We start from the raw sequence: 19,469 nt of genomic DNA, 5'->3' as shown, positions 1-19,469 counted from the left end.
ATGGGGCAGTTTTGATGGTGGCAATATGATGGGGCAGTTTTAATGGGGACAATTTTGATGGGGCAATTCTGATGGGGCAGTTTTGATGGCTGTATGATGGGGCAGTTTTGATTGCGGCCGTTTTAGCAATTTAGCTATTCAGCATTCCCACGCATTTTCCCTAGAAAATGCATTTTCTAGTTTATTTTTCTTCTTCTTATTCTTCTTATTCCGTACGTTTTTTGGCTCTGCGTAACTTCTGCATACTTTCAGCTATTAAAACCATTCAACTATTAAAATGTTCATCTCTTTTAGCTGATGTGTGCTCTTTTTCAACTTTTTTTCTACCATTTATACTTTTTAAAATATTAAGGTTTTTAACACTTTTTTTTAACATTGAAGTCAATGGGAGCATGCTTGAAATCCTTAAATTCTTCTTCCGCTCCCAAAAGTTTCAGCTCCTTCATACTTTCACCTACAGACCCCAAAAAAACTTTAAAATGTTCACAAAATATTCAGCTATCTGGCTATATCTTTTCAGTTTGATATCTTTTACAGTTTTTGAGAAAACGCTTTTTGTTTAGAGGTCATTTCAGGAAATTTTAGCCATTAATCAGAGTGTACTGTGTTTGTTTTGTTGCCATGGTTACCAAAGCTTCTGTTATACACAGGGGGGAGGTGGCTGGAGCATCTCAGCTCTGATTACAGAGCCCGGGGAGGGGACAGACACACCATGTACTGATTTATAATAGAGGAATATGATGGGGCAGTTTTGATGGGACAATTCTGATGGGGCAGTTTTGATGGGACAATTATGATGGGGCAGTTTTGATGGTGGCAATATGATGGGGCAGTTTTGATGGGACAATTCTGATGGGGCAGTTTTGATGGTGGCAATATGATGGGGCAGTTTTGATAGGGCAATTCTGATGGGGCAGTTTTGATGGTGGCAATATGATGGGGCAGTTTTGATGGAGCAGTTTTAAAGGTGGCAATATGATGGGGCAGTTTTGATGGGGGCAGTTTTGATGGTGGCAATTCTGATGGGGCAGTTTTGATGGTGGCAATATGATGGGGCAGTTTTAATGGGGACAAGTTTGATGGGGCAATTCTGATGGGGCAGTTTTGATGGCGGCCGTTTTAGCAATTTAGCTATTCAGCATTCCCACGCAATTTCCCCAGGAAATGCATTTTCTAGTTTTAATTTTATTCCGTACGTTTTTTGGTTCTGCGTAACTTCTGCATACTTTCAGCTATTAAAACCATTCAACTATCAAAATGTTCGTCTCTTTTAGCTGATGTGTGCTCTTTTTCAACTTTTTTTCTACCATTTATACTTTTTAAAATATTAAGCTTTTTATCACTTTTTTTTAACATTGAAGTCAATGGGAGCATGCTTGAAATCCTTAAATTCTTCTTCCGCTCCCAAAAGTTTCAGCTCCTTCATACTTTCACCTACAGACGCCAAACAAACTTTAAAATGTTCACAAAATATTCAGCTATCTGGCTATATCTTTTCAGTTTGATATCTTTTACAGTTTTTGAGAAAAAGCTTTTTGTTTAGAGGTAATTTCAGGAAATTTTAGCCATTAATCAGAGTGTACTGTTAGTGTTTGTTTTGTTGCCATGGTTACCAAAGCTTCTGTTATACACAGGGGGGAGGTGGCTGGAGCATCTCAGCTCTGATTACAGAGCCCGGGGGAGGGGACAGACACACCATGTACTAATTTATAATAGAGGAATATGATGGGGCATTTTTGATAGGGCAATTCTGATGGGGCAGTTTTGATGGTGGCAATATGATGGGGCAGTTTTGGTAGGGCAATTCTGATGGGGCAGTTTTGATGGGGCAATTCTGATGGGGCAATTCTGATGGGGCAGTTTTGATGGTGGCAATATGATGGGGCAGTTTTGATGGGGACAATTTTGATGGGGCAATTCTAATGGGGCAGTTTTGATGGCAATTCTAATGGGGCAGTTTTGATGGCAATATGATGGGGGCAGTTTTGATGGTGGCAATATGATGGGGCAGTTTTGATGGTGGTAATATGATGGGGCAATTCTGATGGGGCAGATTTGATGGTGGCAATATGATGGGGCAGTTTTGATGGGGCAATTCTGATGGTGGCAATATGATGGGACAATTTTGATGGGGCAGTTTTGATGGTGGCAATATGATGGGGCAGTTTTAATGGAGACAATTTTGATGGGGCAATTCTGATGGGGCAGTTTTGATGGCAGTATGATTTGGCAGTTTTGATGGCGGCCGTTTTAGCAATTTAGCTATTCAGCATTCCCACGCATTTTCCCCAGGAAATGCATTTTCTAGTTTTTCTTATTATTATTCCGTACGTTTTTTGGTTCTGCGTAACTTCTGCATACTTTCAGCTATTAAAACCATTCAACTATTAAAATGTTCGTCTCTTTTAGCTGATGTGTGCTCTTTTTCAACTTTTTTTCTACCATTTATACTTTTTAAAATAATAAGCTTTTTAACACTTTTTTTAACATTGAAGTCAATGGGAACATGCTTAAATTCTTCTTCCGCTCCCAAAAGTTTCAGCTCCTTCATACTTTCACCTAGAGACACCAAACAAACTTTAAAATGTTCACAAAATATTCAGCTATCTGGCTATATCTTTTCAGTTTGATATCTTTTACAGTTTTTGAGAAAAAGCTTTTTGTTTAGAGGTCATTTCAAGAAATTTTAGCCAATAATCAGTGTACTGTGTTTGTTTTGTTGCCATGGTTACGAAAGCTTCTGTTATACACAGGGGGGGAGGTGGCTGGAGCATCTCAGCTTTGATTACAGAGCCCGGGGGAGGGGACAGACACACCATGTACTGATTTATAATAGAGGAATATGATGGGGCAGTTTTGATAGGGCAATTCTGATGGGGCAGTTTTGATGGGGCAATTATGATGGGGCAGTTTTGATGGTGGCAATATGATGGGGCAGTTTTGATGGGGCAATTATGATGGGGCAGTTTTGATGGTGGCAATATGATGGGGCAGTTTTGATGGTGGCAATATGATGGGGCAGTTTTGATGGGACAATTCTGATGGGGCAATTTTGATGGTGGCAATATGGTGGGGTAGTTTTGATAGGGCAATTCTGGTGGGGCAGTTTCATGGTGGCAATATGATGGGGCAGTTTTGATGGGGCAATTCTGATGGGACAGTTTTGATGGTGGCAATATGATGGGGCAGTTTTGATGGGGCAATTCTGATGGGGCAGTTTTGATGGGGCAATTCTGATGGGGCAGTTTTCATGGTGGCAATATAATGGGGCAGTTTTGATGGGGCAATTCTGATGGGGCAGTTTTCATGGTGGCAATATAATGGGGCAGTTTTGATGGTGGCAATATGATGGGGCAGTTTTGATGGGGCAATTCTGATGGGGCAGTTTTGATGGTGGCAATATGATGGGGCAGATTTGATGGCAATATGATGGGGGCAGTTTTGCTGGGGGCCATTTTAGCAATTCAGCATTCCCACGCATTTTCCCCAGGAAATGCATTTTCTAGATTTTAATAATTTTAATAATTTTATTCCGTACGTTTTTTGGTTCTGCGTAACTTCTGCATACTTTCAGCTATTAAAACCATTCAACTATTAAAATGTTCGTCTCTTTTAGCTGAGGTGTGTTCTTTTTCAACTTTTTTTCTACCATTTATACTTTTTAAAATATTAAGCATTTTAACACTTTTTTTTAACATTGAAGTCAATGGGAGCATGCTTGAAATCCTTAAATTCTTCTTCCGCTCCCAAAAGTTTCAGCTCCTTCATACTTTCACCTAGAGACACCAAACAAACTTTAAAATGTTCACAAAATATTCAGCTATCTGGCTATATATTTTCAGTTTGATATCTTTTACAGTTTTTGAGAAAAAGCTTTTTGTTTAGAGGTCATTTCAGGAAATTTCAGCCATTAATCAGAGTGTACTGTGTTTGTTTTGTTGCCATGGTTACCAAAGCTTCTGTTATACACAGGGGGGGAGGTGGCTGGAGCATCTCAGCTCTGATTACAGAGCCCGGGGGAGGGGACAGACACACCATATACTGATTTATAATAGAGGAATATGATGGGGCAGTTTTGATGGGGCAATTCTGATGGGGCAGTTTTGATGGTGGCAATATGATGGGGCAGTTTTGATGGGGACAATTTTTATGGAGCAGTTTTAAAGGTGGCAATATGATGGGGCAGTTTTGATGGGGGCAGTTTTGATGGGGCAATTCTGATGGGGCAGTTTTGATGGTGGCAATATGATGGGGCAGTTTTGATAGGGCAATTCTGATGGGGCAGTTTTGATGGGGCAATTCTGATGAGGCAGTTTTGATGGGGGCAGTTTTGATGGTGGCAATATGATGGGGCAGTTTTGATGGGGCAGTTTTGATGGGGCAATTCTGATGGGGCAGTTTTGATGGTGGCAATATGATGGGGCAGTTTTGATGGGGAAATTTTTGATGGTGGCAATATGATGGGGCAGTTTTGATGTGGCAATTCTGATGGGGCAGTTTTGATGGTGGCAATATGATGGGGCAGTTTTGATGGGGACAATTCTGATGGGGCAGTTTTGATGGCAATATGATGGTGGCAGTTTTGATGGTGGCAATATGATGGGGCAGTTTTGATGGTGGTAATATGATGGGCCAATTCTGATGGGGCAGTTTTGATGGTGGCAATATGATGGGGCAGTTTTAATGGGGACAATTTTGATGGGGCAATTCTGATGGGGCAGTTTTGATGGCAGTATGATGGGGTAGTTTTGATGGCGGCTGTTTTAGCAATTTAGCTATTCAGCACGCATTTTCCCCAGGCAATGCATTTTCTAGTTGTAATGATAAATCCATACAGCAAGGATAAATGATGGCCTAGGCCAGTGTTTCTCAACTCCAGTCCTCAAGGCGCCCCAACAGGTCATGGTTTCAGGATTTCCCTCAGATGAAACAGCTGTGGTAATTACTAAGGCAGTGAAACTGATCAAATCACCTGTGCGAAATAATGGAAATCCTGAAAACATGACCTGTTGGGGCGCCTTGAGGACTGGAGTTGAGAAACCCTGGCCTAGGCTATAAGAAGATTGCCAAGACCCTGAAACTGAGCTGCAGCATGATGGCCAAGACTAGACAAGTGCATTGCGTTTCGTTCCGAATCGAAATTCGGACAAATTTTTCATTATTCGGAAATTCGGATGCATCCAAATTTCTGAATTACAAAAGTGATGAATTTAAAAACAAATCCTTAAACGAATCTAAAAAAAAGCGAACGAATTTGAATCGAATTCGAAAACATATTGGAATTCGAAAATAAATTTGAATCGAATTTGAAAACAATAGAAATCGATTTTCTAAAAAATACAATGAAATAGAATATAAAATCATAAAGCAATAGAATACATATACCGTATTTATCGGCGTATAACACGCACTTTTTTCCCCTTAAAATCAGGGGAAAGTCGCAGGTGCGTGTTATACGCCGATCCCCGCCGATCCCGAGCTGTCCAAATTTCAAAATCGCGGACCGCGATTTGAAAATGGCGCCGCCGGCGCCGAAGTACACAGAGCCGGTCCTCGGCTCTTTCCGGCGGCTCTCGTTTACTTTCGGCTCCACTCGTAGTCCCGAGCGGAGCTATCCGAACCTACTCGGATAGCTCCGCTCGGGACTACGAGTGGAGCCGAAAGTAAACGAGAGCCGCCGGAAAGAGCCGAGGACCGGCTCTGTGTACTTTGGCGCCGGCGGCGCCATTTTCAAACCGCGGACCACGATTTTGAAGCCCTGGAAGCAGGGACAGGGGATCCCAGGCTGCACTGGGGCAAGGCTGCACTGGGGAAGGCTGCACTGACAAGGCTGCACTGGGGAAGGCTGCACTGACAAGGCTGCACTGGGGAAGGCTGCACTGGGGAAGGCTGCACTGGGGAAGGCTGCACTGGGGAAGGCTGCACTGACAAGGCTGCACTGGGGAAGGCTGCACTGGGGAAGGCTGCACTGGGGAAGGCTGCACTGACAAGGCTGCACTGGGGAAGGCTGCACTGACAAGCCTGCACTGACAAGGCTGCAATGATGGGCATTTAAATGTAAGTTTTTTTCCCTTCAACTTCCCTCCTAAAAGTTTTTTTTTTCCTTAAAATTCCCTCCTAAATTGGGGTGCGTGTTATACGCCGATAAATATGGTATATATATGTATATATATATATATATGTATATATATATATATATATATATATATATATATATATATATATATATATATATATATATATATATATATATATATATATATATATATATATATATATATATTATTTTTTTTATTCTGTTTTATTGTTTTTCTATGCTTTTCTTTTCTTTTCTATTATTTTCTATTCTTTAATAGTCTTTTCTATTCAAATTCAAATTCAAATGAGGGAAGTTTAACCACATTAAACACTAAACCTTTTTCTGATATTTGTTGGTTTCAAGTTAAAATCTTTTTTTTTTTTTCTAGAAAATTACTTAGAATCCCCAAACATTATATATATATATATATATATATATATATATATATATATATATATATATATATATATATATATCCAGCGGTACACCTCTTGGTACTCCTCCGTCAGAAACGGTTGCACCAATTCAACCCAGGGACCTTTGGGCCATCCTCTGTAGGAAGCAGTTATCTCAAAATCACCCAAAAAGTCTTCCACATGTTCAAAAGGCAACATAGGCTGTATGAAGTCAGCAGCACAGATTTCTCCTTTGTTGCCACGGGCAACCACACCCATCTGCTCACTCTTTGCACTGAGTGATGGTTTCCCAGACACAGATGCAGACTTTGGTGGGCTCTCCATACTCATAGTCACCTGTGCACTCATTGCACCAGTGTTGCTAGGGACAACACCAGCCCTCTTTCTCCTTGGCAAACTCTGTTCAGGCATGTATGGGGCTCGTTCAGGTGGTAACAACCCCTCTAGCCACAGAGCTCTATCTATCATCTCAGCCATCCTTGCTTCTTTTAGGAGCTTTGACCGCCCCATACTCTCAGTCACTCCAGAATAACTTTGCACAGTTCAGCAAAAAATTGGAGCACTGTCTCTTTAAGGCTAGTCACCTTTCTCTTGCAGGTTCTCCTCACCTGCACACACAGATTATGCCGTCTCATGCATCAAAACACAGTTCATATAACAGATGAACTTACTTGATTGTAGGGATCTCAGACTGTGCCCGCATTCTCCACCACATGTAAAGGACTAGCATCAAATGTAGAGCTTTAAGGACACCTCCACTCGCAGGTTCTTCTTTTTAAGGGCTTTGTTTGCCCATTTTTATTAAAAAAAAAGTTCAACAAACACACCTAGGTTTCCCTTGCAGGGGTTTTCAGCATTCCTTTTCATCAACAAAATGACATTCAGCCTAGTTGGCTCTCACTTGCAGCTCTGCTGCTCTGGCCTTAAACTCCAGGCCCTTGTCTGTCCCGTACAGAGACTGTTTCACTGACCACCTTGGTGCATATAGCTAGCAGCCTCTTGCTGCACTGGCTCCCCCGTGGAGCCCTCCTGACCCCTAGTACTCAGACTTCCTATCAGACTTGTCTTTGATGACGCCCTGGAGGAGGGGCAAAACGCGTCGACGCAATATCTGGCTCACGTTCCTAACCAGTGACGCTGTTTCCTGCTGTCTGTGGAATGCACACTATCACAGCGGCGATCTCAGATATATTCTGAATGCCTGTCTGCAGCCTCCACTCTGTGAGTAGCGCTACCATGCGCACCTGATCTATTTGCCCACAGTATTATACTATGTCTTTTTCCCTATATCTTTTTGGGTGGAATATGATGTCCGCGGTTTCCAAGGCTACATCCCATTGATAGCAGTCCAGATCTTATCTTCTTGCAACAACTGTAGCATTGTTCAGGTGACTGTATGCAATCCTTTGGGCTGAGGAACTGGAAGCCTGCCATCACCAATTAGTGAGATTTATGTCAAGGAACGTTTACACTTATTTTGAATAATTCACCATGTGTGTTTAAATCAATATTGCTCTATGCTGAAGTCCATTTTCAACTGTCAGCGTTATTTGTTTCTAAACAGACGTATTTCACCATTTGTCACTTGATATATCCAGCACTCAGTGCAATTTTTGATCACATTTATATATATTTAGATCCAAATATCTTTTAGGAGATATATTTAAACCAATTTTCTGTGTCCTAGTTACTAGCGCTGTATCATTTTGTATAATCTATATCAAGTTGTAGCACTTGTATCCAGCAGCTGTAACATTTTTTTGCACTTATCTATATCATTTTTGCTAGCGCTGCTTCCATTTATATATTCTGTTTTCAAAATCAGGACCCAGGACTGAGGATTTCACCCCAACCAGATCTCTCAGAAATCCCCGAGCTCCAGGTCCCAAAGTGGACTTTTGTAAGTGGACTTTTCCAGTTTCCTCTTCATGTTACAAGATCTCTAGAGCCCTTCAACCCATCTGGTTGAGAATTCTGGGTCACAACCTCCTTCTAGACCCTGGCAGGGCAACACTCTGCCACAATATATATATGTTAGCAGGGCTTTTTTCAGCTGGAACTTGGTGGAACTCACTTCCACCACCTCTGGTTTAGGCCCTCTGCTCTCTGCTCTGCCATTAGTTGTAAACACAGACATACGGCTTGTCTCCCAATGGCTCTCACAGATCTGATCTCCTGAGCTGCTCCCACTGAGTACAGGGTGGGGAAAAGGGAGATGCAGATGTTCAGGGTGCAGTGCAGATGCCGACACCGTCAGGAAAGACTGGCTGGGAACAGTGGTCCCTCACCTGCTTGTGCGTGCCTGCGGGCGTCTGGGCGCATGCGCGTGCACGGGAGCGAGTGTTCGCGCTCACAGCTATTGGCGCCAGGCTATTTAAATACAGCTCTTCCCTCAGACAAGTGCTGCCCGATCTACAGCGTTCCTGTGCTTACTTGTTTGACCTGATCTGATCCAGTGTTTACCCAGCTTGACCTGTGATCTTCCCTGCCTGCTGCCTGCCTCTGACCCCCGGCTTGTCTACGACTCTGCTTCTGCCTTATCCTCCGGTCCATCCGTGCCTGCCTGTTACCAACCCGGCCTGCCCTGTGACTCCGTCTCTGCTGCATCTGTACCTGCACCGTCTGTCTGGTTTGACCCGGCTTGCCTGACTCCTCTGTGCACCGCCTCCAGTGCTACTTACCTGCTCCTGTGTGTTTCCTGGTTCCAGCTGGTTCATGTCTCCTGCTGTCAAGATCTGCTGATCCAGTTACAGTTCCTTGAAGGCTTCCTGATCCATCCACCAGCTGTTGATCTTGCCAGGCACTCGTGCTACCTTAGACTCCCGTGCTTTCTGTTCCCTTTATCAGGGAACGCGAGTAAGGGACGCAAGAGAGGTCTCCTGCATTCCGGACTCATCACTAGGTACGTGACAGTATCAGGAGGTAGTCATGTCTGAGCCTGGGCAGGGAGCCTCTCTGATGGATGAACTATGTCTACACCTGGCAGGCCTGACCCAGGCCGTTAAGAGTCTCCAAGAAAGCTACTTCCGTCTGGAGGAACGTCTTCAAACCCTCTCCCTGCCCGCTACGATCCAGGGGTCTCCACACGCTTTTGCCAGCATGCCTGCTCCACTAGCAGTAGTGATGTTACCCCCCGAACCATGAGTGCCAACGCCTGAGAGATTTTCAGGGGAACGAAGCAAGTTCAGGGCCTTCCGCAACTCCTGTGAGCTCTACTTTGCCCTTCAGCCATGGACATTCTCTTTGGAAGTCACAAAAGTGGGCTTTGTAATTTCCCTACTTCAGAATAAGCCACAGATTTGGGCTCACTGCCTCCTTGAACAAAAGGCTGCTGAACTAACTAACTTGACTACATTCTTTGTTGCCATGGCCCAAATCTATGAGGGCCCTCAGCTCTCAGCAACGGCAGAAGCCGCTCTCCATGCATTACAACAAGGCCGTAGGGCCGCAAGAGGACTGTGTTGCAGAGTTCAGGCGTTGGAGCACAGATACCAACTGGAACGATGCTGCCCTCCGCTGCCAGTTCCGGTTGGGTCTGTCTGATCCCCTTAAAGATGAACTTGCCCGAGTAGGGGTTCCTCAGACCTTGGATGGACTTATTAACTTAGCCATACAGATTGATAGACGCTTACGTGAACGCAGATCTGAGAAAACCACAGGTCAGACATGTCCAACCTGGATGTTGCCAAGAGTGCCCAGCTTCTCTAACACCGCACCACCAGTTCAGCCTGCTTCCACCCCAGATGTATCAGGACAGTTGGGAGCTATAATAGTGGCAGGGGAGGGCTGGCAGCCTTAGGCCTGGGGGGCAAGTCCAGTCAAGTGGCCCATTGAACCACCGAATCAGCTCACCATCCATCTACACCACATTCCCCGTACAGAGAGAGAGGGAGGGAGACCATTCCACATTGCCCCAGAGAGAGACTGCTTGACACTGCCTGCACAGACAGAGACTGCTTCACATTGCCGGCAGGGTGAAGCGGTCACTCTCTGTGCAGGCAGTGTGAAGCGGTCACTCTCTGTGCAGGCAGTGTGAAGCGGTCACTCTCTGTGCAGGCAGGGTGAAGCCATCACTCTCTGTGCAGGCAGGGTGAAGCGGTCACTCTCTGTGCAGGCAGGGTGAAGCGGTCACTCTCTGTGCAGGCAGGGTGAAGCGGTCACTCTCTGTGCAGGCAGTGTGAAGCGGTCACTCTCTGTGCAGGCAGGGTGAAGCGGTCACTCTCTGTGCAGGCAGGGTGAAGCGGTCACTCTCTGTGCAGGCAGGGTGAAGCGGTCACTCTCTGTGCAGGCAGGGTGAAGCGGTCACTCTCTGTGCAGGCAGGGTGAAGCGGTCACTCTCTGTGCAGGCAGTGTGAAGCGGTCACTCTCTGTGCAGGCAGGGTGAAGCGGTCACTTTCTGTGGGGGCAGTCATTGTGGAGCAGTCTCTCAGAGAGAGAAAAAGAGCTTGCCCCTTCCCCACACCCAGTACACAGACCAATGAGACTGCAGGAAGATGAAGACTAAAGACTGTGCTGTCACTGCCGCCACACTAGTGCCCTGTACACACGGTCGGACATTGATCGGACATTCCAACAACAAAATCCATGGAATTTTTCCGACAGATGTTTCCTCAAACTTGTCTTGCATATACACGGTCACGCAAAGTTGTCGGAAAATCTGATCGCTCTGAACCCTCCTGTGTTTCCAGGAGCCTGTGCCCAGACTTGGTCACAGCCCCACAGGTGTAATGCTAGGGAAGCCTGGCACTTGATTTACCAAGCTTCCGTAAGAGCCGCGTGTCGGTGTGTGCTCTGAGGTGAACAATTCCAAGCCATCAGAATACAGATAAAGAATAAAGAAAGAATAAATAAAGACACACTGGTTGTACTGAAGTCAGTTGATAGATCGAATTCTGTACAACCAGCCTGCACACAGATTGAAATTTCTGTTGTACCGGCAGAATTTCAATCTGTCTATGTGGCTTAAGTCCACCAGTCTCTGGGTTTAAAAATAAATCCTCAAATATTCTGAAAGGGGGGCTCCACTTAGGTGTAGAAATTCACTTTGAACTCCACCTTTTTTCCAGAACTCTTTTTAGGGTACTTTCACACTGAAGGCGCTTTACAGGCGTTTTAGTGCTAAAAATAGCGCCTGTAAAGCGCCTCTCAAGCCACCCCAGTGTGAAAGCCCCGAGTGCTCTCACACTGGGGCGGTGCGCTTGCGGGACATTCTGAAAAGTCCTGCAAGCAGCGTTATTGGGGTGGTGGGAGAGGTGCCCTGCCCATTGAAATGAATGCAACACAGGCAGTTTTAACCCTTTCTTCGGCCGCTAGCGTGGGTTAAAAGCGACCTGCTAGCGCCGATAAAACAATGGTAAAGTGTCACTAAAACAAGCAGCGCTTTTCCACTACCGCTCACACCACCCCAGTGTGAAAGTACCCTTAGGTATTAGATGTGCAAACAATAAGGTGAGAACACATCTAATACAGTTCAAAGTGAACCGTGCCATTACGTGCAGGGATTGGCATTTAGGGGGTTAAAACAGACAGGGATGAAATTTAATATCAACTCCTCACTGCCTGTCAAATGCCTCTGAAAAGTGAACTGAGCATGGATCACTTTTCAGAGGAGTGGCAGTGACTGCTGCAAGTGAATACAAGCCTTTGGGCTCACGCTGGTGTGCTGCGGGTGTTCTGGCGGGTTTCCTTAGCCGCAGCCCCTCAGGCTTTATTTGGGTTGCACATTTTTTGCTGCATTTTTCTGGAAGTGCACCAAAGATGCAGCATGCGGGACGTTTTGTACACTTTCAGAACATGCAGTAAAAATGTGCAGCCTCTATGGGACCGGGGGGGCAACATGCAGGAAGACTGCCAGCATTGCAGACAACCCGCAGCATGCCAGTGTGAGCCCACATCATACCACCTAGGAGGGCAAGGAACTGCACAGGCTGCTAGAAAAAGACTCTTTGGCTGCAGAGAGGGGGAGCAAGGAGAAGTTCACTTACTTGGATGGTCCCAGCCTCCCAGGAGACTCAGTGGATTCCAGCCGACTGCTCAGATTTAACTTTCCCCCCCCCACCCCCCCCTACACATCCTCGTCACAGACAACAGACAGGCTGCGCGGAGTGTGGGCGGGGCTGCCCGGAGTGTGGGCGGGGCTGCCTGGAGTGTGGGCGGGGAAAGAGAGCAGGTCCAGCGTCTGCCAGCAATTCGTGTGGAGGAGCGGGGCTGTGCTCTGTAACACAGACTGACCCTGACAAGAAGACATCGCTGACTCACAGTACTGGACTCGGCCAGCTCAAGATCTGCGCATGTCTGGTTTTGAGCTGAAGACACAGCAGCCTTTTCCACAGCATATCAGAGCGGCCCAGGGGGGCAATTGCATCCCTGCCCCCTGGCCCAGCCCGCCCCTGGGGGGGTTGGTTCACTAAAAATGGAGAGTGCAAAACCTGGTGCAGCTCTGCATAGAAACCAATCAGCTTCCAGGTTTTATTATCAAAGCTTAAAGCGTTTGTTACCCCAACACTTCATATTCCTGATATGTGGCGGCTGTACCATGTACTTGTATGAGAAAGTCTCCTGTTCTCTTTGTATTGCTTTCTTTGTGTGAAATCTCTGGTGATCCTGCCAGTCCCTTTGCTTTCCTATTAAAAACTGACCACACTAAGCAGGAGAGCACGCCATGGTCAGTCCTCTAGCTGTGCTGGGAACTCCTCCAATGATCAGACTTGTCCTGACAAGCCCACCCGCTGCACAGCCATTCATTGAGAAGACCAGTGTGCTGCTGCTTCTCCTCCCCCAGCTCTTATGCAGCTGAGAACAGAGGGGAATGTGATCACTTATAAAAAAAGGGAAAAAGGGTATTTATAATGTTTTTTTTATATCTATACACAAATGTTTTGCCTTTCTTTTCTATTTTAACCACTTGCCGACCGGCTCACGCACATATACCTTGGCAAAGTGATTTGTTCCTGCGAATCGCCGTACCCGTACATAGGCTCCTTTAAGAGCCATTGAAGGCACGCGTCCCTGCTGCTCGGGGAAGGGACAAAATGTACGTGGCCAGCGGGCGCGATCACTGCCGGCCACCATCGATCGCGGGCACGAAAGCCAGAACCATGTAGACACACAAATCCTCGTTCTGACAGGAGAGAAGAGACAGATCTGCTGTTCGTAGTAATTATGAACAGCGATATGTCTCCACCTCCAGTCAGTCCCACCCCCCCTACAGTTAGAAACACACATGATGGAACACATTTAACCCCTTGATCGCCCCCCTAGTGTAAACCCTGTCCCTACCAGTGACATTTATACAGTAATCAGTGAATTTTTATAGCACTGATCGCTGTATAAGTGTCAATGGTGCCAAAATTGTGTCAAAAGTGTCTGATCAGTCCGCCGCAATGTCGCAGTCCCGCTAAAATTGCAGATCACTGCTATTACTAGTAAAAAAATAATAATAATAATAAAAATGCCATAAATATATCCCCTATTTTGTAGACGCTATAACTTTTGCGCAAACCAATCAATATACGCGTATTTCAATTTTTTAACCAAAAATATGTAGAAAATTCCATATTGGCCTAAACTTGTATGATATTCAGTGTTTGGTGACTTGGTGACTTGTTACAGTGATCATATAAAGATATTAATAACTGTGTTTATGTGTATTTTGTAGGTACTGAACGCGGCCTTTCTATGGTAGAAGATCGTAAAAGGTCTCTACTGGAGAAACTGAACAAATACACGAGCAGCACAGAGAAGGTTGGATCTCTGACCATTTACAAGATGAAAATGGAGAATGTAAAGCTCAATAAGAAAAACAAAGTGATCATGATGGTTGGTGAAACCGGATCTGGTAAAACAACCCTGATTAATGCTATGATCAACTACATCTTTGGTGTGGAGTGGAAGGATGATCACCGGTTCCAGCTAATTGAGAAGAGTAGTGAGAAGAGTCAAGCCCACAGCCAAACATCGAGTGTCACTACGTACCAGATCAACCACGAAGATGGCTTCCGAATTCCGTACTCCATAACCATTATTGACACTCCGGGGTTTGGAGACACCAGAGGGATAGATCATGATGAGGAAATCATGCGGAAGATACGAGAATTTTTTTCTAAATGCGAATTCACAGAAATTGATGCGATTTGTTTTGTGGTTCAGTCATCTTTGGCTCGATTAACTCCAACACAGTTGTACATCTTTGACAACATTTTATCCATTTTTGGGAATGACATCAAGGATAATATAGTCTTCTTCACTACCTTCGCTGATGTCCAGGAACCGAGCGTTCTCTCAGCAATTACTGAGGCTGATGTTCCCTGTGCAAAATCTAAAGATGGAAAACCTGTGTATTTTATGGTCAATAACGGCATGCTGTACGCTAATAACCACCCTGATCAAGTTGGCAAATGTGTCTACAAGGCTCAAGAAATGCAGTGGGAATTGGGAATGGAAAGCATTGAGGAATTTTTTTTGCAATACTTGCCTGGATTAGCCAGTAAAGATTTAACTTTAACAAAGGAAGTTCTAGCAAAAAGAAAGGCTTTGGAGGTAATTTTGGATGGACTTGGCGAAAAATTTAAGTTTTTGATCTGGAAAAGGGATGAATTGGAGCAAACCGAGAAAACTCTGAATAAAAACAAGGAAAAGGTTAAAAAGAATGAGAATTTCAATTATGAAGTGACGGAAACTGTAAAAAGAAAGGTAAACTCATCCGCATACTCAATCAACTGCCAGGAGTGCAGATCTACATGTCACAAAGACTGCAACTTGTCTTCTGACTGGCTGCCGGTTTATTTATGTGATGTTTTTGATAAGTCTGGAATTTGTCGTGTGTGTAGACATGGCACCATCAGACACTTTGCAGAAAACTCTTACTGGGAAACTTTTTTTGAACCCAAAAAGATGACACATTTTCATATTAAAGAAAGATATAAAAAAAAGGTGATGGCTCTAGAAGATCTTCTCTTAAAATTGGAGGAAGACTGTAAGAAGGCAGAGGATGAGTTACTAGAAACAACTAAGGAGATTGCTGAGATCCTCAAACGTCTCCAGGAGATCGCCTTAAAACCAAACCCGATGTCTGCCACAGATTACATAAAGCTGCTCATCGAAAAAGAGAAGCAGGAAGGAAAGAGTGGATTTTTGGGGAGAATTAAAATAATGGAAGAAATCATAAAAAAATTTGAAAGTCTTGCTAAAGTTTATTCTGGCAAATGGTAAAACTGAAAAAACAAGGTGCCATTGTAAATTTGGATGGTCCCAGTTATTGTTTTGTTTGATTAAGCAGTTCTGAAATGCCTCCCATCTCACCCATTTTTATAAATATTAGAGAACAAAATGCCCGTGTGTGCCTCAGGCTATACTCACTGTTTTCCTTTTTCACCCATCCATCCATACCATATAGAGCATGTGATGATTAGTAAATACATAGACAGGCCCATTTGGAATTTCAGTACTTATAGTACTTCCAGCATGTTTTCTGCCATCGCAGTGTTGGAGCCAATGAAATGAATTCTGATGTTCTTCGGGCACTAAGGCCCGGTTCACACTTGTGCAATGCCAGACATCACATGTGATTCGCAGCACACTGCTGTTTACACCACATGCGATGTCTGTGCGGTGCGATTTCAGCCATACAGATAGTATGGCTGATATCTCACCGCATTCGGTCCAAACACGCACAGGACCCTTTTTTCTGTTCAGACCAGAATCGGATCGCATAGGCGCTCACACGTGTGTGATCCGATTCATGTCCAAACTATCAGTTCGCAGTGCGATATGCAAGCTGAACTGGGGGTGTCGTTAACCATGTATTGACACTCCCCAGCGGTTCACATATGGCAGTGTGAACTGCCATGCGAGTCGGTGCGATGTGGGAACCCGCAGTGGATTCGCATCACACAAGTGTGAACCGGGCCTCAAAAACTGTTTTATCCAAGTTTGAAAGGAAAGCATTGTTGTGTCTATAAGAGATCTTATTATCATTTGGATAATCCAAACATTCAGTCCATCATGAATGCTGCTGCCAGACTCATCCACCTTACCAACTGCTCAGTGTCCTCCATTCCTCTCCACCAATCCCTCCACTGGTCCCCATTCAGTATCTTTCATCCCTCTCCACCAATCCCTCCACTGGTCTCCATTCAGTATCTGCAACCCCTCTACGCCAATCCCTCCACTGGTCTCCATTCAGTATCTGCAACCCCTCTACGCCAATCCCTCCACTGGTCTCCATTCAGTATCTGCAACCCCTCTCCGCCAATCCCTCCACTGGTCTCCATTCAGTATCTTCCACCCCTCTCCACCAATCACTCCACTGGTCTCCATTCAGTATCTTCCACCCCTCTCCACCAATCCCTCCACTGGTCTCCATTCAGTATCTTCCATTCCTCTCCACCAATCCCTCCACTGGTCTCCATTCAGTATCTTCCATTCCTCTCCACCAATCCCTTCACTGGTCTCCATTCAGTATCTTCCACCCCTCTCCACCAATCCCTCCACTGGTCTCCATTCAGTATCTTCCACCCCTCTCCACCAATCCCTCCATTGGTCTCCATTCAGTATCTTCCACCCCTCTCCACCAATCCCTCCACTGGTCTCCATTCAGTATCTTCCACCCCTCTCCACCAATCCCTCCACTGGTCTCCATTCAGTATCTTCCACCCCTCTCTACCAATCCCTCCACTTGTCTCCATTCAGTATCTTCCACCCCTCTCCACCAATCCCTCCACTTGTCTCCATTCAGTATCTTCCACCCCTCTCCACCAATCCCTCCACTTGTCTCCATTCAGTATCTTCCACGCCTCTCCGCCAATCCCTCCATTGGCTTCCGCTCACCCAACAAATGAAATTCAAAATACGAACAATAACTTACAAAGCCATCCACAATGTGGCCCCCATCTTCATCACTAACCTAGTCTCAGAATATCAACCTAAACGTTCTCTTCGTTCCTCCCAAGATCTCCCGTTCTCTAGCGGTCTTATCGCCTGCTCCTATGCTCACCTCCAGGACTTCTCCAGAAGCCTCTCCCATCCTGTGGAACTCCCTACCCCAATCTGTCTGACTATCTCCTACTTTATCCACTTTTAGGAGATCTCTACCCAGCCCCCACCTAACAACTGTACATTTATTTTCTTCATCAGCCCATCCCCCACAGTTATTACCTTTTTTTATCACTAGACCCCTCCCCCCTCTTAGATTGTAAGCTCTCAGGATCAGGGCCCTCTGATTCCTCCTGTATTTAATTTTATGGTAGTTGTACTGTCTGCCCTCATGTTGTAAAACGCTGGGCAAACTGTTGGCGCCATAAAAATCCTGAATAATAATAATAATAGGGAATTCATAGATAATTTATTTAAACTGTTCTGGAAATATACATGTATACACGTTGCTCTTTTTTTTTGCATTTACCGTATATACTCGAGTATAAGTCGTTCCGAGTATAAGTCGAGGTCCTAATTTACCACAAAAAAAATGGGAAAAACTTATTGACCCGAGTATAAGACGAGGGTGAGAAATGCACAGCTACTGTAAGTGGAAAAGAGGATCAACAATGCCCATTTGCATGCCTCACTGTGCCCATTTGCAGCCATAGGTCCCCTGAACTTCAAACTCGGTAGTTAAGGGTTCCTAGATGCCCCCTAGCTGCAGCCATAATTTGGGGTCTCTGAACCCAAAGGGTCCCAAAATGACATTGCTGCAGATAGACACAGTTGACCGAATTTGGGGCCCCGTATCTAGGGGCCACTTAGTGCTAAGAACCCCAAATTTGGTGTGCAAACCCAGTGGAACTAGCACCATGAAATTTCCAAAGCTGGGGTTTCTAGCACCAAGTTGCCACGAGATACAGGGCCCCAAAAATCAGTTCAGAAAATGTCAAGCACTTTTCTGCAGCAGAGAATGACATTTTCCAAACCAGTTTTGGGGCCCCGTATCTCAGGGCCACTTGGTGCTAGGAACCCAAGCTTGGATATGTTATGGTACCAGGTCCACTGGGTTTGCACACCAAATTTGGGGTTCCTAGCACCAAGTGGCCCTGAGATATGGGGCCCCAAAGTCGGTTCAGAAAATGTCAAGCACTTTTCTGCAGCAGAGAATGACATTTTCCGAACCGATTTTGGGGCCCCGTATCTCGGGGCCACTTGGTGCTAGGAACTTCAGCTTTGGATATGTTGTGGTACTAGGTCCACTGGGTTTGCATACCAAATTTGGAGTTTCTAGCACTAAGTGGCCCTGAGATACGGGGCCCCAAAGTCGGTTCGGAAAATGAAATTTTTTGCTGCAGAAAAGTGCTTGACTCGAGTATAAGTCGAGGGGGGCACTTTCAGCACAAAAAAATGTGCTGAAAAATTCGACTTATACTCGAGTATATACGGTAGTTAAAGTTTAGACCTAGAACCACCGAGGAGATTTTTACTGATCAGTAATGATTTATTAGGAATAGCAATGGATGGAACACATGGCTCCCTATGGAGTAAGATACACAAGTTCCATGCAGAGGTGATCGATGTCACATGATCATAAATTGCTCCAATCACTTACCACCAACCACTGCAATATTCTGCTGCATGCTATCTGTATAACGTATTCCACATTTCATTTGTTTAGCAATCGGTTGCTTCTTCTAGTGATTTTAGCAGCACAGTTGAGGTGTTCCATCGGCCAGGTCATGGCCTTCCTTCTGCTGGGTGACGGCCTGACAGAGTTCACAGTGTAAAGAGCTGATGGGGATCACTTTCCCCCTGCAGGGCCGCAGGGTGACAGTAACAGCGGGCACAGTCTCTGCAGAGAGCTGCTACTGTACAGTGCTCACCCCAATAGACGGGCACAGAGCCTGTAGATAAAGAGTGCAGGAACACATACACTGACAGCAGGGGACAGTGATCCCCGCCAGCTACTGTCACACCGCAGAAAAGTGCGGGAAAACAATCGGTGTCGGGGTGTGGGGGGCAGGAGAGACAAGCTCAAGTTCCGGAGGAGAAAC

General features: G+C 45.2%; 1 protein-coding gene and 1 long non-coding RNA gene across 2 annotated transcripts in view; one reads left to right on the top strand and one right to left on the bottom strand.

Annotated features, from left to right (window-relative positions):
* The window catches only part of LOC141146194 (uncharacterized), a 33,653-nt gene extending 26,046 nt beyond the window's left edge, over positions 1–7,607 (bottom strand). The window contains exon 1 of the long non-coding RNA XR_012244757.1: positions 7,167–7,607. This is a non-coding gene — a long non-coding RNA (uncharacterized lncRNA). The remainder of the gene's footprint in view (positions 1–7,166) is intronic.
* LOC141146193 (uncharacterized) overlaps positions 1–16,670 on the top strand; it is a 28,459-nt gene extending 11,789 nt beyond the window's left edge. The window contains exon 2 of the mRNA XM_073632923.1: positions 14,153–16,670. Coding sequence (XP_073489024.1) covers positions 14,153–15,705 — 1,553 coding nt within the window. The 3' untranslated portion in view covers positions 15,706–16,670. The remainder of the gene's footprint in view (positions 1–14,152) is intronic.
* The last annotated feature ends 2,799 nt before the right edge of the window (positions 16,671–19,469 follow it).

This window comes from Aquarana catesbeiana, linkage group LG05 (assembly GCF_042186555.1).
Source record: "Aquarana catesbeiana isolate 2022-GZ linkage group LG05, ASM4218655v1, whole genome shotgun sequence".
Classification (NCBI taxonomy): domain Eukaryota; kingdom Metazoa; phylum Chordata; class Amphibia; order Anura; family Ranidae; genus Aquarana; species Aquarana catesbeiana.
Note: the sequence above shows the minus strand (reverse complement) of the source record. Positions and strands in the feature narration are given on the sequence as shown.